The sequence below is a fragment of the Idiotropiscis lumnitzeri genome, chromosome 4 (assembly GCF_059441095.1).
Source record: "Idiotropiscis lumnitzeri isolate Australia: NSW breed Sydney's pygmy pipehorse chromosome 4, RoL_Ilum_1.0, whole genome shotgun sequence".
Lineage (NCBI taxonomy): Eukaryota > Metazoa > Chordata > Actinopteri > Syngnathiformes > Syngnathidae > Idiotropiscis > Idiotropiscis lumnitzeri.
The window spans coordinates 23,240,100-23,261,021 of record NC_142394.1 but is presented as its reverse complement, the minus strand read 5'-3'; the positions used below and the strand labels follow the sequence as shown (position 1 = coordinate 23,261,021).

At 42.4% G+C, this 20,922-nt stretch overlaps 2 protein-coding genes across 3 annotated transcripts in view; one reads left to right on the top strand and one right to left on the bottom strand.

Annotated features, from left to right (window-relative positions):
- Window positions 1-20,922, bottom strand: part of mrpl11 (mitochondrial ribosomal protein L11) — a 52,009-nt gene that overhangs the window by 13,941 nt on the left and 17,146 nt on the right. The gene's annotated exons all lie outside the window — the stretch shown is intronic.
- On the top strand, window positions 1,941-9,837 carry tmem265 (transmembrane protein 265). Of its 2 annotated transcripts, none has more exons than XM_088294064.1 (2): window positions 1,941-2,080; window positions 7,319-9,837. In XM_088294064.1, exon 2 carries the CDS (start codon window positions 7,321-7,323, stop codon window positions 8,368-8,370), a length of 1,050 nt encoding a protein of 349 aa, XP_088150190.1. In that variant the 5' UTR covers window positions 1,941-2,080; window positions 7,319-7,320; the 3' UTR covers window positions 8,371-9,837. The 2 variants fall into 2 exon arrangements, with proteins under 2 accessions (XP_088150190.1, XP_088150191.1); XM_088294065.1 differs by having other exon boundaries at window positions 1,947-2,074.

Genomic DNA, 20,922 nt, shown 5'->3' with positions numbered 1-20,922 from the left:
ACAGGCTACGAGCATCTCTCGCTCCACTTCCTCGCCCGCCTCATTTGAAGATGGGGAGGCTTGCTCCTTGATAATGCCGCTAATTTACACAAAAGGAAGAAGAAGAAAAAGGCGCAAACTAATATATGGCGCCGCAGACATGGGGAGAAAAAATTCAATTGTGGCCAAAATATAGATTTGAACGTGCACAAAATGGCAATTTGTGGTCATGAAATGAACTCATTTGCGGCGACGGAGAAGCCTAAGGTGCAGTCGTAAAACGACTGAAGAATAATGTCTTTGACTTTACACTACTAGTGCAACCTAGTCTTTCAAACCTGTGCGCTGAAATTTACTTACTACTGTCATGAGGAATAAGGAGTGTACGAGTACATGGACCTTAAGATGGATATCAAGAATATTGAATTAGCGGCCAGAGGTCAACTATTGAACAGTTTTGGCAGACAAGTAACAAAGATGTTCTACATGTATGCAGAATTGGCATAATGTACAGCAAGGGAAAGCGGCCGTGGGGGAAAAAAAATCTTACAAGTGCTGAATTGTCTTAGTAGTGATGACAAAGTTGGATAGCAAGGCTTTCTGGCAAACAGGCAATTTGGCTGGGCTCAGTTTTTAAGACGTCCCCATAAAAGCAGATTAGTTTCATTTTCTTCGATTGGAAGCGAATATTGTTGCTTTAGTTTTAATTGTCGTTCTTACAAATTCCACCTTCCTCCTAAATGGACTAGTCCGTTGTCTTACTAAGATTGGACCAAGCACTACTTTTGTCTAAATGAAACTTGTCAACTTCGGTTTATGTAGAAATGGCTGAATTTTGTAAATCCTTCCAAAGTTCTCCTGCTGATGACTTTAAAATGGAAAAAAAGGCAGAAATTCATTTGGTCGATTTGGCGTACCGTACCTGTCAAAAGTTTGAAAACGCCCGCTAATACAGTGTTGATTTTTTTTTTTTTAATGTCCAAAATTGCACGATTAATACTCAACTAAGAAGAAATATTGATGGGATTATTTGAAAAAAAAAAAAAAAAAAAAGAATCAAAATAAAAGGCGTCTTTTGCCCATATAACAGCATTGCACATGTTCGTATTTTCTCTTTCAGCTTGATGATGTTGATGATGCTGCACGACCTGGAATGACTTTCAGTTCACATCTGTGCATTATCAAGCGATAATAGCTTGGATTTCTCGACCTCTGACAACACTCCGTGGCTCTTGAACACTCAGTCGAAAAATGCTCTGAAAGCACTTGGCAGTGAATGACTTGGAAAGCAGCGACTCCACTCAACGTGCAAATTTGTAAATGTGACATTAATATCAGTGCCTCACCAGATAAAAACCCCAACACGTCATTAGGATAAACACTCCAACGGCTTTCCGTACGACTCCTCGGAGTCAACTTCCCACAGCTGAGGTCTGGGGGAGAGGATAAAGCGGGAGGAGGGGCAGGGGGAAGCTCGTGTGGGTGGTCCTCAGTGGAGCACGTAACCCGCTTACAAATGAACATCGTGCCGGGGCCAAACTCACGCACTCTGCACGCCACTTTCTTTTTTTTCCCCCCCCGTCTGGTTTCTTTTTCTTTTTTTTTCTTTTTTTGTGGGAGGCGTTGCGCATCGCCGCCGCGGCTGCGCTCCCTTCCTCCATTCCGTCCTTCTTTCTGCTCCACTCCGGACGCACCTCGCTCGGCGGCTCTGCACGGCATCGCTGCCCCACTTGGCGAAGCGACACTGCGGCGTGGTGATTGGATCAGTCTCCTCTCGAATCCTCCGCAAAGCCATCTGCCATGCCGGATCTGCATCGGGGGAGATGCTCTTCTCGCTTTTCCTCTTCTTCTTCCTCTTGTGATAAACTCCACTCGCTTGTGGCACACTCCCACAGCCAGGCTCGACGCGCAGCTCGGACCGTGAGCCTCCGTCAGTGGGTTGATCGGCGGCAATAAAACCAAAAAAAATAAATAAAAAGACACTTTATTGGTCACAGACAGCGCCTCTGCTCGGACGAGCCGCCACCGCCGCGCACTGCTTGCTGTAAATCAAGCCCGAAGCATCGGAGAGAGCACCGGGGTGCAAAGACGAATGGTTCGGGTAACTCAATCTTTTTTCCACTTTACTATCTGCCACGCACGCCCGTGTTCTGCTCATTGCCTAGGCGTGTGTGAAACAGGTGTCTTTAATAGATTTTTCAGTTGGTGATCTTGATGAGAAGGGGCTCAAAGAAAATCACATTTTACACTGTGAGTGCTACAAACATCTCCCCAAGGGATGCTACCTGAGAAGTCAACAGATGTTTTGAACTTGTGTGATGGAAGTGATGGCTCATCAAAGATTAACCTCCTGCGTGGTCACTAATTAATTCAATTAGTTTGCCATCATGACACACATTGTCCTAGAATTTGTTAAAACAACGCTATAGTGGGAGCCTTTGTTTGGTACCTATACGATTCCCCTTCATCCCGTTTGGTTTCATGATAAGCCTAAGAATAGTTTCTTCACACCAGGGTACTGCAAAATGTTGCCAAAGTAATACTTTGAAACACCTCAACATTATTTCTTGGCACTAAGATGCCACAAGATTTCACCTAAGCACTATTTTTGTAAATGAAACTATTGAACCCACTTATATATATATATACATATATACATATATATATATATACACATATTATATATATATATATATATATATATATATATATATATATATAAAATTCAGGTGGGCTAGGCAACTGCTCACCAGTCACCCTATTAAGGATCAGCGGAAGAACAGAACTATGGTTCATGAATTAAAAAAAAAAAAAATGTATTACAATGAAGGAACATGTCTTTCTGTGACTGTAAGAGAAAAAGATCAACAAGAGCCCAATAATAACAGCCCCCTACCCACCTGCCTACACACCATTACTCATGCTTAAAGCGAAATTGGTTGCCTCACCTTGTCAACAGCACTGTCACCGAGCAGACAAGGAGGAGGGTGTTTCTGTGATGAATTGGCCCGTGATTGATGAGCGCGGTGGACAGGTGGGCCATCAGCACGCTCCCCCGCTCACAACACAACAAACTGCACAACACTGACACGCCACCGCAACACAAACACCGTCAGTCAAGTGGGATATTTCCCCACCGTGTATAATGTGCAGGTGGAATAACTGAAGAGGCGACGCAACAACAAAAAACATAAAACCGCCGCCTGCCATCTTGCAGATTATCAGGTTTGCTCGCCCTCTGGGCGATGTTTCAAATTCATCCAATTTGAGGCTGGCAATAATCAAGTTTTAAAGGGTGATGAAATAAAAGGGCTCGGAGACAATCAGATACGAGGAAACCGCCGGCGTGATCCGCTTGTGTCCACACAGCCGGCCTACGAGCAGATTAAACACTTCTCCTCGCTTTGATTCACACAATTCCCCCCAAAAAAAGTCTGTGATATATTCCAACGCCGACTGTGATGAATATATTCGCATTCATCCGCGCCAAGCTGAAGAAGCGCCTTCATTTAAGCGTGTGGAAGTCACTTTATATCTGCGTTGGTGTCTTTTTACCCCTCTCCCTTGGAGATTATTTATGAACTATTAACATCATGCAGTAACACTTTATTAGGCAGAAAGCCAAGAGGCCTATTAATCTTTCACTTGGAGTCATATGCTAATTTTCAAACTCGCACACAGAAGATCTCGAACCTCTTTTTTGTAACTCAGCTGAGTTTCTCAGTTATCTTCAATGTGTCAGATGGCATAGAGGAGCCAGCAAAAGCCCCTTTTTACTGTTTCAAGGAGGGAGGCAGGGAGGGGCCATCCAACTCTATAAATATTATTATTATTATTTTAAATATTATTTTGAGGTGATTTACTCCTCTATTATGCCGTTCAGATCCCACCCAATGTGGTTCCGGAGCTTCTAAATACTTGTTACACAACAAACACAAAATGAAGAATCAATACCAAGCTGCAGGCTGTGAGAGGAAGGTGATCTACGAACCCGGAAGCGGACCATTAAAATGGAACATTGGCTAATAACTACGTTTAAATTTTCATTTTTATCCTAAAATCCCGCAGTGCATGTGAACCAAAGGTACAATCCTGGTGGATTCATGGACTTTTAAACCCACGAATCAGCAACACGGTCGCCGGAAGTCATCATGGCTTAACTTATAAAATGCAACAGAGCTTTCTACTATTGTTAACATAAGCTGTTTGAAGACAAACTTCAACAAACACTAACCTATTATTTGCCGTTGTTTTAATATGGTCTCACTCTCTCAGTTTTCACAAATCACGTGGGTCGGTAATGTATCCACTTCAACGAACCGGAGTCGTCTGTACTCATATTTCCATGGCGCATGTTACTCAGAGGCTTGCAATTGCACTGACAGCATCTGGCTGCATCACGTCTGCGGGGCTCACTGTCCGCTATTATAATCACAACGATCAGTGTGAAGGGTTAACACCCTCGGGGACAGTGCAGTAGTCCGTTTTGCGCCGTATGATAAAGACACGTGGGATAGATATCACTGTAAAGCCAATGATCATTGCTCATTCCGCAATCAATAGTGAGGTTTATGCAGCGAGCGGCAGCGTGGCCGCTAAGGACGGAAAAAAATTATTTGTCGCTCTTTTTTTGGAACAAGAAGGTTTCTAGATGGCAGCAGAATAACGAAGTGGCAAAAGTAATCACATTTTGTATTTAAGAAAAGCTAAACATATACTGGATAAAGTGGAGGTAAAGTAAAAAAAAAAAGAAATACAGAATCTATTAAGTAGAAAAAGTACATCCGCATGTTTGTAAAATATTTAAGTATGTAAATTGAAAATATGTCGCACTGCTTCAAGGTTAGGTAAAAGTAAAAAAAATACCCACTCATCCTGTTTCTGTACTGCTTAATCGTCACTTGGGACAAAAGTAAAAATAACATTTTACAGTCAATTATACACAATAGCCACTTTGATAACCTGGCACAGCTATATTATTTTAAAAAAAATTAAATTAAAATAAAAAATAAACACAAATTAACTCAATCAAGATCTCAATTGCGGGTAAATTGATCACTCTCTATTTACCCTGTTTTGACCGCACATCATCAGCCATGGAGATTGAAAAACAAGAAGTAGAAGGTGATGTCTGCTTTAAAATGCAGTACAGTAACGATAAATTTGTACGTTGTTGCTATCCACCGCTGGCAAAATAGATAACAGAAGCAACGACACAGACGGATGGAGCCAAGTGAATCAATTATGAATACAGTGATAGCAAATTGCAGGTGAAACAACAGCTCGCAGTACTCGTAATATCTCAGACAGGAAGCAATGAAAGGAAGGATATTTCTGAAAATTAACCATCTTCACAGCAGGCCAATGATGAGAAGGCGCTGGCAAGACAACATTGTTTACCATAGCAACCAGCAGCCCTGTTCTTGTTTGCTTTTTGGGATTTGGCAAAGGACACAAATTACAAACATTTCCAGACCAAAATACAAACAGATTTTTGACATTTTTTTAAATTACCAGGACGAGTTACACTTGGAGCGGCTCTTTCAAAAGATGCAAATGTGTTGAATAACTTGCCTGCAATGTGTACCTGCCTTGCCTGGCCAGATTGTTGTTGTCAAAGGGATTTTAATGCTCATCTGGTTCATTAAAAAAAAAAAATAAATGACGTGAGAAGAGAATCTCAGACCAGTATTATTAGAACAACCACTGCGTACGCCGCTCTTGCTGGATTACTGCAGGTGCTTCTTGCCAGAAATTAAATATTTTTTTAAGCTTATTGAGGTCTGTTGGCGAAAGTGCTACCTTGATTGACTATGAGTGCGGCACTTTGTGCAGCTATTTCTGTATTTAACGGCTACATAAGGCGCGCTGTATCACTGGGTGCGGGCATGTCAAAACATACCTTAGCATGCATGCACGCTAAAACGTGAGCTAGCATGCATGCTAGCATGCGTTTTTAAAAAGGCACTGGAAGCAAAACTGAGTTTGGTTGTACTTTATGGAAGTATTTAACAATGTACTGACTTGATTTTTTGATCAGTCCCCATCCCCAAATCCATCAACCCGTTGTCTTCTGTATCAGAAAATGAACATCTAAAACGGCAGGTTCCCTCTCGTCATTGTCAGTCAGTCAGTCTCGCTGCCGCGCAGCCCCTCAGATATGATGTGAAAACTCGAACAGCAGTGCAAGCAGACATATTAGCTTCAAAGTCGCTTGATCACACAATGCCGATGTAGGCAAGTCACTACTCAACACACAATGTATGATCACGGTGCTAAACCAAAACCAAAACTATCATCCGACATCAACCGAACAGCATACTCGCGAACAATGAAACAACCGCAACAACGAATAAAGGAATACAATTAACACAAAACTTTCTCATGCCATTCATATCCCAAGTGCTGCAAAGCATTCTGGGAGTGCTTCAGCCTCAGCCAATCAGCTGGCTGCTAAATGAGATGTCGTGAGTGGTGAGCCTCAGGCAGCGACTGTTGTGTAACCTGTGTTGTCTAACCTCTTTTTAGGTGTGCACTATTGTCTTGAAAAAAATGCTACAACTTCAGTTACGTGCCCTTAAGATTCGAATCCATTTTCAGCGGGTTGTTGAACGGGACACAAAGTCAAACCAACAAATACAAAATGAAAAGCCACTAAGTAGTGCTTCTCCGATTGGCTTCATTCCATTCAACCTCACAGTTCACAGTCATTAACTTGGGGAGACTCGACTTACCCAAACAGACAAAGATTTTTGAGTGGAAACGGACACATTTAATATTTAAGCTTGTCGGCCTGACCCGCTTCTGACCCTATTACCGGGACAAATCACTCTTAACACAGTTCACACTGAAGGATAATCTTAAGTGATAAGATTAAGACATTTGATGTCAATGGACGGGAAGGGGGGGAAATACGGACAAAAACTGGCCGACTGTCTTTACACTAATTACATCTCAAGCATGTTCAATAAATCCGTCCAAAAATCTCCATATGTGTGGGGAAAGCCGACATCTCTGCGAGTCAATGATTCCGTGAACGTAATCAACCAAAGAAGAAATCTTGCGCCTTTTTTTTTTTGCATAAAAAACATATTGTTGTGGGATCATGTGTGAGCTTTCTGCCTTGGAGGACTTTGCTTCCAGATTGTTGGAGGAACAGAATCATTTTACTGGTGATCTGTGTTGCGATAATCTGCTCAAACCACACACTATACGAACAAAACTGTTATCGTCGTCACTTCTTCTGTCACAGAAAAAAAGGATCTTGAAAGATTTGAAAAATCCCCGTGTGTGAGTACCAGGCCTGACCTCAACTAATATGCCAACTGTTACTTTCCAGGCATGGTGCCCACGCCCCAGGTGTGCGTCTCCACCCTGGTCACAGTGAGCACAATGGTGGTGGTGGATCTCTACCTGCTGGAGCAAAGCATGCTGGGAGCTCGCGGGCTGCCGGGACCCAGCGTGTGGCAGTGCGTAGCCGTGTTGCTGGGCGACGCGGGCTTCCTGCTGGCGCTGCGCTTCGTGTCGGCAGGGGTGGTGTCAGAGGCGCGGTCGCCCCGCCGCGGCTTCGCCAACGCTCTCTGGTTCCTGTTCCTGTCGCTGCTCCAGCTCAAGCTGTTCTTCGTCTGCCACAACTACAGGCAGGAGCGCCGGCCGCCCGACCCGCTCGCCAGGAAGGTCTTGACACTTCTGCTTTCCATCTGCCTTCCGTCCCTGTTCCTGATCCTCACGGGGGCCGACTACATGGCGCCGCAGCGGAGGAAGCAGGAGGTGCGGGGTCGCCTCTTGTGGGTGGTGGTGGACCTACTGGATGTGTTGGATCTGCAGGCCGGGTTGTGGGAGGCCCAAGGAGGGGCGGCGGGCCCTGAACAACGGCTGCCCATCTGGGCCGAGGGCTTGGTTTTCTTTTACTGCTACACCCTCCTGCTTTTGCTACCGTGCGTGGCCCTCACGGAACTGGGGGCCACGGGCCTACCGGGACAGAGGGGGCCCCGCAAGGAGGCTTTGTACCCTTGGCTCAGCCTGGTCACCATCAACATCTTCACCCTGGGACTGAGGGGCGCAGGCATGCTGTGGTACAGGGACCCCAGGGTCTCCACGGTGTTCTTGGGCAAGAACCTTCTGGCATTGGTGGTAAAGCTGAGCTCGGCCTGGGAGAGGCACAGCCAGGACCGCGGTCCAGGGGGGGCCGGGGCGGCGGTTGGAGGTCAAGCCGAAGAATCTACGCTGCAGAGTCAGGGCTCGGAGCAGGGAGAGGGCCAGCCTCAAGGGAAAACTTCCTCGGCTCACTTTCACACACTGTCTCGCTCTCAAAGCCACGCACTCGCCCACGTGAGCCCGGGACACGCAGAGTCACCCTTGGCACCCTCTTTCATCTCCCATGAACTCTAGATGCACTCCCACACGCGCACAAATGTACAGTGTGCATCATCTATGCACACCCACGGCCAAAACCCTGACAAGCCAAACAGATGGACACAATGGATGTGATGCTGTGAAGCTTGGATTTATGCACACTTGGATCACTGTGTTTGTTTGCTTGTGGGCGTCAACACGGAATCTACTTCACACTGGAAAGATTTTTCCGAGAATGTATGTCTCCTTGTGCTCATTCCTCTGCAAAGGGTTGACGTTGTGCAGAAACCTTGCACGTCCAAATATGGTTGGATTTTTTCACGACTAGATACTACTGGTCTGTCCCACATTATCTGTTATTTTTACGCATTATTAAAAAAAAAAAAGGGAGTTAATAATGACAAATTAATTCACATGTGAACGCTAAAGTGTCGGAGAAGCGAGAAACTCAACTTTTCTGGCTCTGCAACTCAAGAGTGAAAGGTTAGATCACGGATGTCAAACTCAAGGCCGGGGGACTAGATCTGGGCCGCCACATCATTTTGCGGGTCAGCTTCCATGATACTTGCTTAAAATATGTACCAAAATGTTAAATCTTCTGTAATAACGTTGACACTTAGCAAGTTTTTTTTTTTTTTTTTTTGGGGCTACCTTTTTTACACAAACTCAAAAAATAAATAAATATTATCAGTGACTTCTCATTTCAAAACTAGTAATCCATCAATTGGTTGAGTACATGCCATAATAAATTCGAGATGATTAAACTTTAATTTGGTGTCGCCGTAATTACAAAGTGGCCCATGACAAAAAAAACAAAAAAAAGAAAAGAGTTTGACATCCCTGGATTAGATGTTTTTTTTTTTTTTTTTTTTTTTAGACGAGTGAAATTAGTTGGCTTGTATACATTTGACCAAGCCTGTTGTATTCAAATGGATCGCTATTGGATCGATTTTCTAGCGTATTAAATCAATTGAAGCATGTGGTGACTTTGGTAACTCAAGTTAGATCACATTTTTTTCCACATTGGAGATGCGAGGGTTCTGCCCGACAGCGACAATTTCATTAACCTAATAGCATAATTGCCTGTCTTCTTTTTTCTGATATTTTCAGGAACAAAGACATAAAAAAAAAATCATGAAGCAAGAAGAGTCGAGTTGCTACGATTCAAACTTCATGGTTTAGGATGAACTGGCTGACGGGGAATCTAAACAAAGGAAAATAAAATTATTGATGCACCGATGGTAAATTAAAAATGATTTGGGCAATTATGCTATTAGATGGGATTTTCTGTTCGTCCGAGTTTTCTAACTTTTAATGCTTTTTAAACTGTTCGTGTATTTGCAATCTGCGTCAAGTAATTGTGTGGGGAAAGGGAAGACGGCTGCAATTAACTTATTTGTCTATCTAAAAATCACATTCAATCATGTCTCTTTGCTGAGAAGTCTTCAACTGTGTTTTGCTAAATCACTTTGTATTGTTCAGTTTAAGAAAGAAAATGAAGGTCTTTGGGGAAATGGCAAAATGTTCTCTTTTTCTTCCAGGCGGTGAATGGGATGGGGCGTCAGCGTGTTTGATTGATCTATCGGCTAGCTACCACAGTGCAGAAATGACTATAATTTAAGATGTCGCTTTTCCTGCCATTGACGCACAAGGACTGTTTAGCACAGCAATTTTTTTATTTATTTATTTTTTTTTTACTAACACAAAATGAGCTTGCTTGCAAAATTGATCAGATTGTTTTGTTGCAAGTCAGTTCCAATAATCGAGAAGTGCTTGTTGGCAATCACCATTAAGAACTTAGCAGAAAGAAATAGAAACAAAAGCAAGATAGTACTTTCATAAAGGACGACTTTCAAGCACTGTTTTGCGATAAAAACGTTACCGCTTGTGAATTACTGAGTGCAAAGCAGGATCTTTTTTCAGTTGCATTTGAGTTAACAGGACAACTCAAAGTGCAGGACATCGAAGGTTGGAACCTAATCTAACCTGATTACATTTTGGTGCTAATCTTGATAGCGTTTGGAACAGGTTTAACATTTATGAAACATTTCCACTCGAAGCTAAAATGGGAGAATTTGGAAATATTCAAAATTGGAAAAAACAAGTCTGAAAATGGGCTTTTGAAAAAAAAAAAATCATCATTTATTTATAGATATATAAATAGGAAGCACGCTGTGACTCACTGCACGGCTCGAGTTGAATATCTGCGGCTTTCTAACATGGCGTTCACCATTCACGCCATGAACCATACATGTACATACTCTGAGTGTGAGGTTCCTTAACTTGCCCGACTTCCGATATTTTTTATTTTTCTCCCACGTAATAGACGCGACAAGCCGAAATTAATTGCCTAACCTTTATTTTCAACTCAAAGGCTATGATCATCTTTCATCCAAAGTGATGCAACATCGCCATCTATAGGGATCTGTTAGACATAACAGTGGTTTACAAAGCTTAATTTCACCGACAAGCTGCGCGAGACCCTTTTCCACGCCGACCCATTGAAAAAAATGTACTCGACAAATATAAGTTGGTGGCAGGAAACGGTTGGATTCCAGCAGACGAACAGAAACATCCACCGGAGTGAATGAGTTCATTGTTCCTTTTTTGTGGTTCACTTGAGTTGTGATGTTACAAAAGCTCGCTTGTATCTCAAATTTCGGCTTGCAACATGGAGACAAAATTTTTTTATAAAATGACAGCCATTAAATGGCTTTGCATGAAGTATTTATTTGAACATGAACTTAGTTGTTAAACTGAATTGACAGCAACTTTATCACAATGGGCTTATTTTTTTATTTAAATATTGGGATTTAGTTTGTTGCATTTTAGTTTACAGCTACATGACGACTGGTAGCAAATACAGGAATGGAAAAGTATTACTTCAGCGCCCTCTTGGTGTTGGAGTGAGGGTCTTTCTTTCGTGAAAAGCTTTACAGGCATCGAAAGGCAATACTAAATCTTTTTGGAGGAGGTGCCAATCACTCACAATCACGACTAAACTGCTGGGTTATTTTTTTTTGCATCATAGAGCATTATGGCTTACAGCAGTATACCTATAAAGTATTTCAGTACACTGGAGTGGACCCGGTGGGGGGAAAATAGTTGACAGTTAAGAAGTCCGTGGCCATTGTGGGCTCCACGCCTCCAAGATGGAATGAAATCTGAGAAAAATAACATTTTTCATGCTCGCCTTGACACTTCATGGGGCATGATGCGGGCAAGTATTGGCAGCCTGTCATCCTCACACACAAAGGAAGTACTGAAAATAATTCAAGGCCAATAAGGGCCTACTTGCTTTCACATTCGGAGCTTTATTAATAGTCAATCAGACTCCATTTCATGATGCACACAAACACCCACACACGGACGGACACGCACACACGTAATATACACGGACTCACACAAATTGACATACACAAATGAACAAACACTCTCTGAGACACACGGATACAAACAAAGCGGCGTGGACATTTATGCGCACACACGTGGGCAAAAAGCAGAAATATAGACAAATGCAGGCAAGCACGGACCACACTTATATACGGACAGACACGTTCACACACAAACACTAACACTGTCTGAAACACCCACAAACAAGAAAACAACAAAAATATGGACAATTACACGGATCGCACATGAACACACAGGCAGACAAGGACACCTGCACAAATGGCCGCCCACATGGACACAAATTCACACACATGGGCACACAAACAAATACTAATACTCTCAAACACACACACGCACAAATATACACACTGGACACACATGAACACAGAGACACAGGTAAATGACACACACACGCGGACACACACACACACAGCATACACCCAGGAGAGAGTGAATCGACAGCATGTAAATACAACACGCCAGAAAAAGCCGGTTCCATTTCCCTGGCAGAATGTCGCGCTAACAAAAGGCCGCCATTCATCACAATTACGCCGGCGAATTCACTCGGAATCCTCGAGTGTCCTCTCGTGCGCTCGCCTTTATGCTAAAGGCTGCAGACAAAAGTCTTGACGCGACGGTGTCACGCACATATCGGCGCGCCCTGCCGGCACCTCTTCCAGGCTTTAACGGTCCCATTAGGTTCAAGTGGGGCCATTTGTCACAATATGGGCAGTTATTGCCTCACTGCTTTACCGGCCACGCTCATAGCACATATTTAGACTAATGAGCACACACGGCTGGAAAAAGGGGAATTCATTTTGAGCGTCTGCAGACGTTTATCCGCTAAAGAGGCAGAATCTTTTCAGTGGGGTAGCCAGGGTGACACGAGGACTCACTATGGGGCAGCCCTCTGATGAAAATGCGTGCAATTTCATCACTCACAGGTTTCAAGAGCTGCCTTGTCCACACAGCGCACATGGCCGAAAAGTCGTTTTTTTTTAATCATACCATTCACGGCCACAGGCTTCCGTGAAACAAAATGCACACATGCACAAAACTTTGTCCAACACACAAAGCAAGATGAATTTTTTTAGCTAATGCTTTTTTCCTGTCTGTTTCTTTGCTTTTGAGTCCTCTCTCATAGTCTACTTTCTGATTAGCTTGCTAACAGCCAATCAGAGTGATCAATTGTCACCGACAGCTGACACCATTTTGCATTCTGCCTATCTATGGATCATTCATTCAAAGTATGTTTTTTAACGACTATATGACAAACTGTGCTGGCAGTGAATGAGTTAAATGATATAAGGAGGCAGAACTGGCCCCGGGCCTCGAGTTCGACGTGTACACCTTCGAGGGTTCAGTCGTGCAAATCAACGGCATCCAACTCCCATCAAGCCGGTATCTCATCGAGCTCGCACTCCATTTGAAAGGAACATTTTCGATACGCTTTGCGTCTCACATTTCTTAGATGTGTTCCCTCTTGGGTAATTTTATGCTTTTCTTTTCCACAAAAGCAGCTACCTGTTCTAATCGGTCGTGCCTACTAACCTCTGGATACACTTTGCAGTATTTTCCCCCAGCTCCCCGTAGACTCTTACACCTTTGAGTCCCTTTGTGCTTCCATTCCTTTCCCAGACGCTTTTCTTCTTTGTCGTCGTTTGTGCTAATTTCAGTCTAGCCGGTAATTGCTCTCCAGAGCCAAAACTGTCATTTTTTTTTTTTTTATTCTACTGCTCCTTCTTTTTACGTCTCTCGTTTGTTTGAATTTGCCTAGCAGTGGACGTGCTTCCTACACCTGTGCACTTCCCCTGTCAGCAGTGGTTAGTTGCACGCAAGGAGAAGAAAGCCAAGGAGGGTTAAGAGGGAGGCGGCCAAAGATTTAAGACCTGATGCCACCGCTTAAAGCAAAACTGCGGCCGGCGCACTGCAATTTGTTTACCGTTTGCTGCGCGCAGACACGCACTCACACACGGCCGTACACAAAGCCACAGACACAAATACACAGGGGGACACACAACCAAAGACTTGGACAACGATCCGCATGTACACTGACACATGCAACACACACACTCGCATACACAGTAATATGAATACTCGAAGGCAAGGTGTTGATGGAAACAAAAAAATAATCACAATAATTTTGATTGATATTGAAATCACGAAGAACACGATTATTCGATTACAAAAGTTCATGGTTCATCCATGGACGAAGCCATACTTTAAAATAAAAAGTACAAATTCTTTACAGAGTCCGAAGCATATGAGTCTGTCCGTATTGTTCTATTACCCGTTTGCATGTGTTACTAATGGCCTCTAATCCGACATCGGCCGTCGTGGCCAGCTGTCGCGTCGGCCTAGAGGTCGGCACATCGGACGGGAAAATGACCAAATAACAAACCGCAAAAGCTGACGGAGACGCCAACTACTACGGCCTTCTGCTCAGGTGTGAGAATTAGTACCACACCATGCCCGACAGCCCGACCTGAATCTACAAGTTGAATTGGACGAACATGGCCCCCCCAGATGCCCCAACAACGGCTGCCATCTTGGATACACACCACGCTGTTCGGCACATTCATTGTTTTTCTTCAATTATAATGTTTTTATGATCATGAGAAGCCAAAATCTAATCACAATTAAATTACCATTAAATGCCCAGCCCTAGCATACACAGACACTTGCACACACACACACACACACACACACACTTGTGACTCACTGACTCACACTCAAGGTGAGCCGCCTTGAGAACAACGATAAAAGAGTCCAAAACGCATCACTTTTGTACAAAAACACTCTGATCACTTTTCGCCGAACGCACGTTTTTGTTCAATGCAGCAGCGCACTCGCAACCACGTCACCTCATTTCCCTGGCGACGCAGCGACAGCCACCGTGCGCCTTCCGGCGCTCGCCCACATGAAGTGACAGACTGGCAGCTAAATCTTTCATCACAGCGCACGTTGTCAACACTGCGGAGAGGACTTCAAAGTAGGCAGCGAGCCAGCAGGGGACTGATGCAAACGACTCGGACACCGAGTAGTGTCACACTCCTACATGCAGTCAGCACATGATTACAGACAGCGACAGTGCTACTTCAATTTACAAATTTAACTCATCCCGTGACAAAAATGTAACTCATGTTACAAGTGTATCAAATCAATTTGCCCTATTGGAATGACTTGAAAAGTCATTGATCACTGCCAGCCCCCAATAAACCTCCCCCAAAAAAAGCATTATTTTTTTTTTTAATACTATAAATATCTTTTAAAGGAGGACAAGGCCCCGAAAGGATTAACCTCTCTGTAGCTGATTTATATGAGAACGAAGAAATGTGGATCTGAGCAGAGGTACATGGATTATACGGTTAGGACGCTGCGCATTGCTTCTTTGCTGATCATGGTGAGGACGCACAGCATAAAAGCACCACCAGTCGGGATATTGACAGAGACTGAAGTGGGAATGAGAAGACCTGCACATTTTTTTGGAAGAGGATTTTTTTTCGACTGTAAGTGACGTTACTGCAACGCGCAGTTTTATTCTACGCGTTTTCCACTCAATGGAGCGTTCCAATTCGGCCACACTCGGCTAATAGTGTATAGTGTTTATAGATACACGCACACACACACACAAACACACACCATCTATGCACACACACACACACACACATGTACGCGCGCACGCACACAACTGCCTTAGTGTAGGTTAGCAACAATTAGGGAACATTCTGATTTTAAGACCAAAAGAACAAATCTGTTGGCAGATGTGACAAGAGCGGAGGCCTCTGCCAAGGCAACTACAATCTGATTCAGATCCTGAATGCTGGCACACCTAATTAAGCCGGATCTGATGAGATTTGTCTAAACGTACTATATTCCATTTCACACATTACATTTCAATTGCTGCCAAAAGGCGAATCTAAGATGGATGGGTTGATTTTTGGCTTGAATAAAAGATTTTATATTCTTTGGTTGTTGTCATCAGAACCATCTATAAAACATTAGAAACTAATGTACTAACCAAACTGAAATGTCAAGTATTGAACAACTCCAGCTCTTACTTTCGCATTGACCAGTTTGTACAACAAGGGAAATTCAATTGAATGTTTTTTTTATGTGATTCACCAAATAAACCAAACAAGCTTGAAAGCTCTCAAAATTGAGTCTTGAGCTAAAAGTGTCTGGGAAAATATTTCAACTTCTACAAGGAAGATTCACAGCAAAGCAAAGTTCACCTGAAAGAGACGCTTTTAAAAGCACACTGCTCCCGTGTGTGTAATGACAATAAAGGGCATTCTGATTGGTCTCTGCAATTGGCAGTGTGACGTTACGTGGTGCCTGCGCGAACAATAGACAATGAAGCAGTCTTTATTCCCCCCCCAAGAGCAAATTAATGAAGACATTTTGTAGAACAAAAGTAAAACCAACTTCAACTTCATTTGGCCCATTGACTTGTAAAATGGAGGCTGATGTATACAGACAGGAGGCATTTGTGTCTCGGGTGCAGAAACTGTGAGGGAATTTGTGGCAGATTGTGGCACCCACCTGCGCAAAGGAGACCAGAATAAGAATGGGAGGAGGAAGACGATACGACTGGAATAAGAATGTAAGGAGAGGGTGGAGGTGGAGGGGGGCAAAAAATTAAAAAAAATATGTAATAATATTAAACCCAGAAGGGAACTTTAATTTGTTTTTCTTCCAGTCAGTTTTATGTTACGAGCATGATAGAACACGCTTGCCCAAACTAACCAAAATGAGCAAGGGACATACGGTAAACGGCTGTGGGAAACAATTAAACGATGATTTCTTATGCTAATTGATCCACTTGACAAAATATCAGCTAAATATTCTTGCGTAAATCATACATAAAAAAAAAAAACATGAAAATGGAAAACAACTTATTAAAGATGACAGAAAGCTAATTTAGAGATTATTTTCGAAATTTGTCACACGTTTAAGATGAACATGCAAAGACTAATAACTTTGCAGCAATGAAGTGTGGAGGTATACAATTAAACTATTTCAATTTTCCCTTTTTTTTTTGTCGTTTCAAGGCTACCACGCCACGTGGCACACTTTTGAGTCTGCCATCAGCAGTTACGCGGCGCCAATTGCATCACGCAGTTATCCAGCTAGCTATTCCGACGCCCGGAAAATGCTTATTTGCTTTGAATGGTTCACTGTCGTGGCTGCTTTAGAGCGCCTTGTTGTCGGCTGTGAGTGCGCGCACATCATGTAGAAAATGGAGGGAGCAAGGAGGGCGCAATTTAAAGGGGGGAAAAAAAGCATTTAGTAACAAGTTGGCAGTTGACAGTTGAGCGGGGTTGTGGTTTTAACCCATGAAAGCGGAGAGAAAAGCTTCATTTTTTACGATATTGATGCCTGATCATAACTGTATATACAGTACTTCAATGGACGAGATTCGTCAGGGTTGTGAACAAAACTCTTCTCTGTGATATGTGAAATTTCAAACACTTTACAGAAACTTTCACAATAAATCATTGGCTTTTCCACTTCGGCTCAAGCTGCCCAATCTGAACTCTGTGCATGAACCAATGGAGTCCGCTCCAATGAGAGGCCAAACATCTTCGAAAACAACCGCAACACACAAGGAATATGGAGCCAACGAAAGTGAGCATCAAGCACAAGTTTAACTCCAAGGCTTGATTCTCACAGCAGGTCAGAATGTAGAATCGTGAATTATGGTTTTGTCCTAATATAGTGAAGTTCATTGTTCCCTGACCACAGAAATGTGCGTCTTGTGGGCAGCACGCAGCATCCTCCAAATACGAAGAAGCATTTAAACCAACGAAGAAGAAGCATCCAAACAAACGAGGAAGAAACACCAAAACGTGCCCTTGGGCATGCATCATACACAGAACGAGAGAGTGCGTGGCGTAACTTTGTTCAAATAAATGAGCAACGCAACTCGGTACAATAAGATCTTTATGCATATTAACCCGATTAAACAACGACAAAAGTTAAGGAGTTCCTTTACAATCCTTGGCATCACACTCATCACACTTTCATTTGACAGCATTTTTGGTTTGGTCCAACATTCAAGTGTTTAGATATGAAAATGTTTTCTCCTCTTATTTTATGTGTCAGTTTTATCGTAAACTCCAACTGCAAGTGGTAAAAACAGCTTGAGGCAAGCACAGTTCTAAATAAAATAAGAGTGCAAATAAGAGGCCTTTGCCTCTTATTTGGAGAAGTGTGCAAGCAAAGAGTGGGAAGAGACACGAAGGAATACGTCAAAAAAAGTGTGTTTTGATAGGTTTGAGTGTGTTTATGAAGTTGAAATGCATTTAAAGCTTGTGGGAGTCGCATATTTTCACCTATTACGTAAGGGCCTGAAACAAATCACACGTAACAAACGTTCATCGTAATCCTAATACGCAATATTTTTGGGTCGTCTTTTTCCACGTACAGCACATTTCAAGTGGCACACATCCCTTGAAGCAATTCACATTTGCAGACTTCCAAATTGTATGGAAATACTTTAACTGCACGAGCGTCAACACTAGACAGTGGCATTACTTAGTAAGTAAACAATAATAAACAAATATATAAACATCGCATGGCCAGTGCTGTCTCTTCCCTTTCACTGATTTCAATAAAGGAAACCGCCGCCCGCATTACTTGAATGGCTGCAATTTTTCATCTTATTCAATGATGGCCACACCACAAATGTGTAATATTTCAAATGAATTTGCTGTAGTTTGGATTTACAATGAATGTTGTATTTAATGTTTTTATGATGTTAGTGCAGAAGCAGGGGCACGTATACCAAATGAGAGTAAAAAAAAATGAATTTGGAATTGTGCCCTTTGAACCATGCAGTTTGATGCTCGCCGAAGCAATTTGCTGTCACATAAGCACCCATTTCTTACTTGGTATAAGGAACGGTGTGTATTGAAAAACATGACAAACTAACCTCAAATCATGTGATTTTCAAAATGACATTCACTTTCTGGTGTTGCGTTGTCGGTGAAATGGGGAAAAGGGAAACAAATTGGGATCAACAGTACAAGCCTTTGAAAGGGGACACAGGTAAAAAAAAAGGGATTAATCTGATTCAAAAGAAAGGCTATTGACGTTATTCTTGCAGCAAATAAATCACTAAAAATTTTAAACAGTGGAGCAAAAATTATCGCCAGGAAAAAACAAGATTTTACATTCAACTGTGAAGAAAAGATGAGATTAAATTCATACTGTATCGGGTTCACCCTACATTGTTCCTAATATTTTGTCCACTCCATTTTCATGCACGAGCGCGGATCACCTTTCAATATAATTCACTCCGGAGCAACGTTTCCACCCATTAAGGCCACACTGACGAACATAAAGAAGAATTACAACCTTTCCGACAGTGTCAATAAAAACAGGAACATTATAAGCTTCATAAAAGTGGCAATGACTGCAGAAGCCCCTAATAAAGTGACCACACTAGTGTGTCTTTCAACAGGGATAAAAGCGGTGCAAATTGCACGCGATTAAAGCAGAGCTGCAACTCCTTATTACAGTACATTTGTCTTCTTCAAAGAGAATTTACAACACAAAATTCAATCCACCCTATTGCCTGTGAGATACAAGCACAAAATAACGATGTTTGGTCAGTGCAGCACAAATGGTCCACAGCAGGATGCCTATTTTTTCTTTTGGGTTTGTTTGTGTTTTGGCGCAACTGCCAACAAAGTTGTTAAAGGAGTAAAGCCACAGATGAGGGCTGAGTGCTTTTTACGCAGCCCGTCTCACAGTGGCTGGAAGGGCATAACAAATTCTGACAGTGATAGTGTAAAAGAGCCCAAAATGCTCTAAAAGCTTGACGGGTCTGTCTGGGTGACGGGCTGATGTTTCAGCAGCTATTCATCTCACTTAAAAAAAAAATTAAAAATTAAAAATTTTTAAAAATCAGTGCAGCAAGCAGTATAGTTCAGTTCACTACACCCGGATTGTGTTTCAAACAAAATAATTCTACACAAGCGCCGCTAAAAACCACCTGACCTGATGAGATATGGGTTAACTGTTCCCTCGCTCAGAAATATTTTTTTATTTTGAGTTGCTTGCAAAAGTTTGGCCTCAGAACACCATCTATGAAGGTGGCAAAAAGTTTGACACATCATGAATAATTCTTGAAAGCTTCAAGCACGACATTTCCACTCCACTCAGTTGACGTATACTTTAAAACCAAACATGAAACAAAGAAAATTAAAATTTTTATATTGAACCAAAGTACATTAAAGGGGAAGTCAACCCCCCCCCCAAAAATCTTTGCAATAAAATGTTCCATGTACCTTCACTAGTCTAATCATGACATTCATGACACATGACACAAAATGTTCAAGAAAATTACCATAATGTAATGCAATTTTCATTTGCATGTACATAGTGCAGAAGTTTACAAAGCGCTTGTTGTGAATATCATTAAAAAAGACATTTGCACAAGAATCACATTACACAAAATATACTGTCGTGCATAAAACATCTTAGCCATTCAAGTAGCCAATGTCATCAAAGGATCATCGTCAAATAAATGAATGTGTGAATGATAGCGCCCCCTTGTGGACAAAGCACGCCGTAGACTGAGCAGCGCAATGCCAATTGACATCATGATGTACAATCGGTTCTATCCCATTAAATTAGGTTATTAGTCAATAATTTTCATTTTTTTTTATTTTAATAATGTACAATATTCTCATGTGCTATGTTCTAATTTTTGTTTGTTGTTTTTTTCTGGTAGTGATGGAGCATTTTCATTTGTTTTAATGGGGAAAAACATTTGAGAGACAGGTAGTTGAAAGGAGAGTGGTTTTCTAATGTGTCAAGTATAGTGTATCGAGAGGAATACGGACTGGTGCCATTTGTGTCTCGGGTGCAGAGAGTGTGAGGGAATTGTGTCAGATGGAGGCACACAGCAGCACAAAGAACATGTGCGACTGGAATAAGAATGGCAGTAGGGAGAGCGCTATGGAAGGAGGACCAAGTGGAGGCTAAGACAACTGTGTGATTTGCAAAATTGGAAAACTGAAAATTGTTCCACAGTTAAGATCAACTGCCGTATATTAATGAAGCCACGCTATATGCGCTTTATAATTACCATAACATCAATGGCGTTTTGCATTATATGTTTGCATTTAGCAAGCTGATGTTAAACCAAAGTGTATTTTTATTGACTTCACACTTCGGTGTTTA

Bases quoted from the DNA above. Each gene is read 5' to 3' on its own strand.
- tmem265 (XM_088294064.1), top strand. From the start codon at position 7,321: ATGGTGCCCACGCCCCAGGTGTGCGTCTCCACCCTGGTCACAGTGAGC.